Source organism: Diuraphis noxia, unplaced genomic scaffold, assembly GCF_037042655.1.
Source record: "Diuraphis noxia isolate RWA-SAM2 unplaced genomic scaffold, SU_Dnox_SAM2 contig0001, whole genome shotgun sequence".
NCBI classification, from domain to species: Eukaryota; Metazoa; Arthropoda; class Insecta; order Hemiptera; family Aphididae; genus Diuraphis; species Diuraphis noxia.
Window position 1 is genome coordinate 59,920,176 of NW_028301711.1, and position 7,828 is coordinate 59,928,003.

Genomic DNA, 7,828 nt, shown 5'->3' on the forward strand with positions numbered 1-7,828 from the left:
TGAAAAATTTAACGTCATTAATGTATAATAAAAACCATTTGAAAATCAAAATTCCAAAATAAATAATCAAATAATCAATTCATAAGAAATATTTCATTTATTTATTATATAATTTGTTGCTTGACAAAAATGTCTGCTACTATTATTTATATTTTATGATCATCCACTCAATCAAATTTTAACAACATATTCTTATACACCTCTATGATTGATTATATTCTGAAACTAATTAAATCAATTTCTTGTCTCTTGTAAAATTTCTTTATCAGTAATGTAAATATTTTATGATTCTAAATTAAATTAAATTATACTTGTTTTTAATCAAATATTTTTTGTTTTATGCTAATATAATTTGATTTGATTATTGCAAGTTTTATTATAATGATATAAATTATTATATATACAGAAATAACTGATATATACGTATGTATAACAGAAAAGTATAATTTTATTTATTAACAATTTAATTTTATCCTATACTAGTGATATAAATTTAAAGAATAAAAAGTTTTTTTAAATATTTTTTTTTTTTATTGGTCTTGATCTATCAATTATGCCCATTAAGTATTTTAGGGATTATGGTAGGGTTTCCAATTTAGTACGGTTGACGACATATGTATATGTGATAAGGTTTTTTCCACTAAAACACTGAGTGTTTTTCGTCGAGGAAGTTGGCAGTGAATTAGTGAGTACTCTCTCATAGAAAACATGGCACACCAAACCACTTAAAATAAATTAGAAATTTTAAAATGAAAGATTAATCATAACTATATTTTTATATTTTCTGTATCAGTTGACTTATTATTTTTTAACTGTCAATATACAACAATAGGTGCATCAAAATAATCAATTGCAACTTGTTTATTTGATAATTTGACAATTTTATTTGTTTTAAAATGTATTTTGTATAACAAAATAATTTGATTATTTTATATTCTGTTATGTTATAAAATAAAATTGTTCAAGATTAATTTTAATATAGATAGTTGTATAATTGTATTAATGATCTGACTAGCCACTATATTATTTCATAAATTACACTTTTTCATTTTTATCACTTAAATAATTTTTTTTTTAATAATTCTGTTGATCAGTGGTCTTTAAACTATAGGACCCAAAATTGGGTTCTATAAGCTTTAAGATTGGGTCATAATACAACTGTTTAAAATTTTAAAAAACTATGTTTATATATATGTATGACGAAAAAAAAAATTATTTCATATGAGATCGGATAAAATAATTTTCGAGTAAAGTGTACTTTTAATATTGGTAGAAAATAAGAATGGTAATTAAGGCCCCAACGTTGTCACGCATTGAGATAATACAAGTGTGCGCCGAATTTTAATTGATTAAAGATCATGTAACTAATCTATAAATTGTGTAAATTATTTTTATAAATTACTGCTGTTGTCATTGTTCAAAAAATGTTCAATGAAAATTCTTTAGAATATTTTTGGGTATCTTTATGCAGAGGAAGTTTTGCAAAATTAGCCTCTGAGGCCATTTAAATCACACTAATATTTCCAACAGGCAATCACATATATTTATGTGAAAAGAAGGTATTTTCAATTATTACGAATTTGAGAAAAAAAGAAATAGACTTCAAATAGAATAGGAGTAGGTCGATTCACTGTCATTTTTAAACTAAAGGAGCTCGAGTGTTCTGCTGAGCATAAATTTGCTATATTACGCACTGGTAAGACGGAGACAATAACAAATACCACTGTTGTAGTGTTGTCTGTTACGTACTCTTAAATAGTTTAATTTTATGAGTTTTTTTGAAATTAAATTAAGAAATGTAGCCTTAATGTTGGTAACAACTATATAATATGAGAAAGCATTTTTTGTGGTAACTGGTAGTCCACAATAACCATTGACTATTGATAACTTGAAAATTGAAATCGATTATTATACCTAATCGATAAACCTAATATTAATATTTTCATATTATGCGCCAATAATCTATGCGTAGAACTAAATACATAATAAATAATAGAAGTATTGCTGTATAAGTGTATAAAACAAGAAGGTAGGTAAACAATAAAAATATTGTTCAATTAATTCATATCTCAAAGAACAGTAAAAATCATTGTTTAGTCTCTAATCTCTATATTATATACAAGTATAAATTAAGAATACGTAGGTACACACCATGCACAATATTCAGTACTGCACTGCACCAGTGCACCATAAATCATAATATTATACATTAATACCATAGTATTTAACAGTAGGAAAGTATTAAGTACCGTGAAATGGGATGATTATTAGGGTAAATTTCAAGGAATTAATTACTAATTAATTATTATAATGATGTCCGATTTGTTGTTGATGAACACTAATTCAATTTGCCGTATTTAGTACTTTAGTAGTGACTATAGTGACTACCGTCAGCTAGGCGTCAAGGAGAGAAGTTACTTCTGTTCGTCTATGTGTCGTCCGTGGTCCATCGTCGTGTAATAGGTTATAAAAAGAACGTTTTGAAAAAAAAGATATTATCATTGATATCAAACATGTTTATAATAGTCAATATTAATACTATATTAATATAGTATAATATTACTAATATAGTATTAATATTGACTATTATGAACAATTGAAAAATTGAAAAATTTTAAAAATCAATAAAATAATATCAAATCTGCGTTTAAACCAAATAATAATTTAACAGCTGCTAGTTTTTCTGTATCCCAGTAATGCATAAGTTTAATATCAATTATACTAAGTTTGGTATTAATATGGAGAAATAATCCTATAGACATATACCACCTATAAGGGTACTTATTATTAAGAGGACCTGAGGACGTGACTGCTGACTAATGATTATGATTCTACTCAGTCTTTCAACCTACCTACAGCATACCAACTTTGCGTTCAACAGTTAAAATATTGAATTGATCCCCTATAAAAGAAATTATCTGTTTTGTCGTATGTTTTTATGATATTTTAATTTTAAAACAAGTTATGAGAAGGCACCTATGTAATTATGTAAAATAGGTATTACAATAATATAATAAGAACTCTCATTTATAATTTGCTCGACTATGGAAATATCGTAAAACACTCACGAGAAAACATAGATTCGAATACCATGATATACTACTAGACTTAACTGAAAATAGATCAGTTGACTCTAATATTAAATCTTATTACTCAGTGGCGTCATTTCAATAGGTAATCAACATTTCCCAAGGTAGTAGGGTATAATTACTAGGTACACAAAATTGGAATTATTGAATACATATTTGTGTTTTATTTGACATCTTAATAGAAAAATTATTATTATTATTATTATATTCGTTAATAATAAGCAGTCGGCCGACGAACGTTTGATTTTGGCGCCACGACGATGTGGAGGTAGAAACGATGAACGGTGACGTCGGTGCGGTGCGCGCGTCGGTACGCACCGGTGCGCACCGATGACGCGATGTGACAGGACTCTACATAGGACGTACGTCGTTGTATTTTTTCCGCCCGTCATCCAATAGTAATCTCTTATAGCTCGACAATATTATATAATGCATACGCCGGGTGTCGCCCGCACGCGCATGCACACGACAAAGCGATAGCCGACGCACGCGCAGACGGACAAATTAGTAACCTACTCGAGTACACGCACACACGCGCACACATACACACGCGCGCGTACGCAGTCACACGGGCAAACACACACGTACGTCGTACACACACATACGCTTGCAACCAAACGCGCACACACACACCGACACACTAACACGGACGCATCACCACACTGCCAATTGCCATCACCGTCCGGTGCGAGACGATTACTACCCATTTCTCTTTTCTGTCCTATTTTTTTCTCCTTTCCCGACCGTCTTCTTTTTTCCGCACACTTTTCGCATCACCGGTTACCACGCGCTTCCCGGCCGCCGCCCCCGCCAATTCGCGCACACATCAGTAACCGACGCACAAACAACCGCCCTTAATTTCTTCAACATGTCATCCTGGCAAGATTACGTCGACAAACATTTGCTGGCATCCAGGTGCGTCACCAAAGCCGCGATCGCCGGCCATGATGGCAACGTGTGGGCCAAGTCCGACGGATTTGACGTGAGTATAAACGGTTTGTTCTAGGTTAACCGTGTGCCCGTGGCGGCGATATAATCATCACACATTTTTCGAGACACAGTATTTTCATTGACACCTACCCCGTGACCATACCGAGAGCAAGATTGAATACTAATATGTACTTTCATTAGTTATTAATAATGAACATTTCACTTCCGACTTTCCTATGTACAGTTATACATACTCATCAGCCTATACTAAGCCTTGAGTCCCATGCTTCAAGAAGTTACTGTCATGTCACTGCTTTCCGACCGAAAACCTGCACACATTATGATGGTTGCGACAGTGGTAAAACCATTAACATAGCAGTGCGTGTAGATCTCGATGTGGTTAGAATTGGTGTCATGTATCCAACTCGTTGGTATGTTCAACACTCTAGTTTTCCCCTGAGCTAGTAACTTTGCAAAAGTTTAATAGCCCTCATCTAATTTTTTCATACTAGGTACTGAGGTGTCGACTAAGTATAGGTAGTGTTATATATTTTTAATTTCCATTCATTAAACTTATTTCATATTATATCCATAATATAGCTTAGATATATTTGAGAAATATAGACATATATTCAATATTGGGTCAAGGGGTTAACTGTTAAAAAATGTTACAATTTAATATATTAATCATGCCTTTTATCTTATGTTCATAGTTAGCATAATATTTTAACATAATTTAATTTTCCTTCATTATGAATTAATGCAGTCATTTTGTCAATCTTTAGGCATTTTAAATAATTTAAAAACTAAAAAGAGATTTTTATCGAATGTAATATTGTTATGTCCTCGATAATATCTAATAGGACAAAAAAAACAAAATAAAACATATATTCAACTTTTTCCAACACAGTTAGGACAATTGAAATTTTTTTTAAAGCAGAAACAAAACAAAAACAGCAGAATATATGGATTATTATTTCTGTACTGAAAAGGTTAAAAAAAAAATTTAAAACCTTTTATTCCTTTTTTAACTATTTTGTGAAATGGGTCGCATTACCATTACTTCCACCTAACCACCCAAAAGTTAATCTGGTTTTAGGTTGGGTGCACTGTTATAACAACTAATAAACTTAGTTTCAAAGTTTGATCTGATCCAACCATAATTTTATAAATTTAGGCGCCTATGATAATATTAAAACTAATTTTTAGGTATACTATAAATAGATATACTTAGGTAATACAATTCTAGCATTTAAAATTTAAACTTTAATATGAAAAAAATATATTTAGCATAATATGAAACTAAAAAATTTATCTTTTTTTTTTTGTAAATTTCAAGATTAAATTGTATAAAATTTGTATAAATACCAACAGACGTTTTGATTAGAACTTATTGATCTTTGTCTGTTTTTATAGGTATCAAAAGAGGAACTAAGCAAAATAGCTCTGGGTTTTGAAAATCAAGATACATTAACATCTTCCGGTATTACATTGGCAAGTGTACGCTATATCTATTTATCAGGTACTGACAAAGTTATAAGAGCCAAACAAGGAAAAGTGGGAGCTCATTGTGTGAAGACTCAACAAAGTAAGTTATCAATTAAATTATTGTATTCAGAATATTTTAAATTAAAAATGTTATATATATATATATATATATATTGTTTTTGTTTTATTGTGTCAGCATTGACAACATGGGTACACATTAATTTCTCTGCCACAAAATAATGTTAACTGTCAAAATTATTTTATCCATACTTTTTTTTTTTTTGTACTAACATAAACTTCCTTCTTTATGATAACTTTCATTAGCTATTTTATTCCTTCTTATTGTGGCCGTTACATTATTTTGTTTTCATATTTTATACCTACTCAAATTATCCAGATGTCCATTTAAGTGAGCATTTATCTCTTAAGTTTTCATGGTCAATTATAGTATTATTTTAGAAGTCAGGATTTATAAATATTATATAATATGGAAAAATATTGAAATAATAATTTTCAAATAATGTAAAGAAGTTTTTAATTTTAAGTCTTCATAAAATGTATTACTTTAAAAGTTTAAAAATTAGATTTAAATGAGAATTAAATTAATTGTATTGAAATTTTTGCCAAGTATCTTTTTATCTGTATCAGAAGTCAGCAACTCCCAGGCTATATGCGGCCCTCATTTAAATTTTATAATTTGTATAAAAATTACAAACTTATTAGTATAGATTGAAAACTGTGAACTAAAATGTTGTTTGTTCATAGAGACCTTATTAAATTAATAAAACTAACATTTATGAACTTCAAACTGAATTTATGTGACTACATTTTTGTTAGATATAAAACAAGATATATTCAAAATATTGGCCCTTATCATTAAAAAGGATATCGACTCTTAATTTATATAATATGTTAGTTTTTAAATCTTAATTTTTTTTTTTTTAATTTACAGCGATTGTTGTATCGTTGTATGAAGACCCGGTTCAACCGCAACAAGCTGCATTGGTAGTTGAAAAACTTGGAGATCATTTAGTTGCCCATGGTTATTAAAAGGATGTAAGTGGAACCACACTTTCAATTATGATAATAAAAGACAGATGTGATACTACTTAAATCAACTTCTTTTAATTTATTATATTTATGTTGCATTTACATTTACATAAACTTATTCAGATATGGATTTAAACTAACTAGTTTAGAATACTGTTTGCTTTGATAATTTTTCTATTCATACCTATCTTATTTCTAATATTCTCAAGTACAACATCATATCTATTGATAAATTAATTTTTAATAGATATTATTTATAAAACTTACTAAAAATAAAATAAAACTGAGTAGGTAGATTTGTGGAATAGATTATTCTCATATCTTTTACTCATAAAATGTTGTTTTCAATTTTTAATTTTTATTATTTAAAAATAATTGCTCATTTTAATTATTACATCAAAGTAATTATTTACAGTGCAACGAAAAATATAACAAGAAGTTCACCAAGAACAAGACTACCATGCAATGTTTATTAAATTATGATAAATGGATTCTATTAAATAATTCTACTTTGATTTATACTATTCAAATCAATAGGTTTAAATAATACACAAATATTGTACTGTACTGAAGCCATGTTAAAATTTTAAGTCTTGTTCTTGTAAGAAAAAAAAGAAAATTATATCCCCAGTAATAAGCATTTTTAAAATTTGTATTTAATTTAGTAATTACTATATTTTTAACTATCATTTTAAATAATAAGTCATGAAATTATAATTCTAAATAAACAATATTTTATTTTGAGTATGTTTTTTAAATTAGTAAGTAATATAAATAAATATGCATATTATATTATCATTTTGATTAAGGAGTATTGAATATTTATCAGTTAATTTTTAAGATCAAAATTATTTTACTCTAAATTATTATGGTTATTTAAAAAAAAAAATCAAATGATATTAATATGTGTATAAACTATAATAAACTGTAATGTTATTCTTAAGCTTTGTATGTTAATAATAATATTTCAAGTCAACCAGTTTTGATTTTCATCTTTATTGTGTTTATAATAAATAGATACAATTGATCATTGAAAATTATTGTATGTAAGAATATAAAAGCAACATTTTTTCTCTTTGGCTTTCCATAATATACTATACATTTTTATATTTTTAATAAAGAAACTAAATAATATTAACTACATTTTTTCCATACATTTTCGATCTGCTCATTTAATTAAACATTTTTAATTGTTAAATTTTCTAGTCCTGGGGATCTTATTTTAACTATTAGAGCTCTAATTGTACAAATAAAGTAATAAAATATCATAA

General features: G+C 27.8%; 1 protein-coding gene across 1 annotated transcript; it reads left to right on the forward strand.

Moving 5' to 3' along the window:
- Window positions 1–3,672: 3,672 nt before the first annotated feature.
- LOC107166113 (profilin-like) lies at window positions 3,673–7,301 on the forward strand. Its single transcript, XM_015514652.2, has 4 exons — window positions 3,673–4,071; window positions 5,436–5,607; window positions 6,460–6,563; window positions 6,973–7,301. Exons 1-3 carry the CDS (start codon window positions 3,958–3,960, stop codon window positions 6,555–6,557), a joined length of 384 nt encoding a protein of 127 aa, XP_015370138.1. The 5' UTR covers window positions 3,673–3,957; the 3' UTR covers window positions 6,558–6,563; window positions 6,973–7,301.
- The last annotated feature ends 527 nt before the right edge of the window (window positions 7,302–7,828 follow it).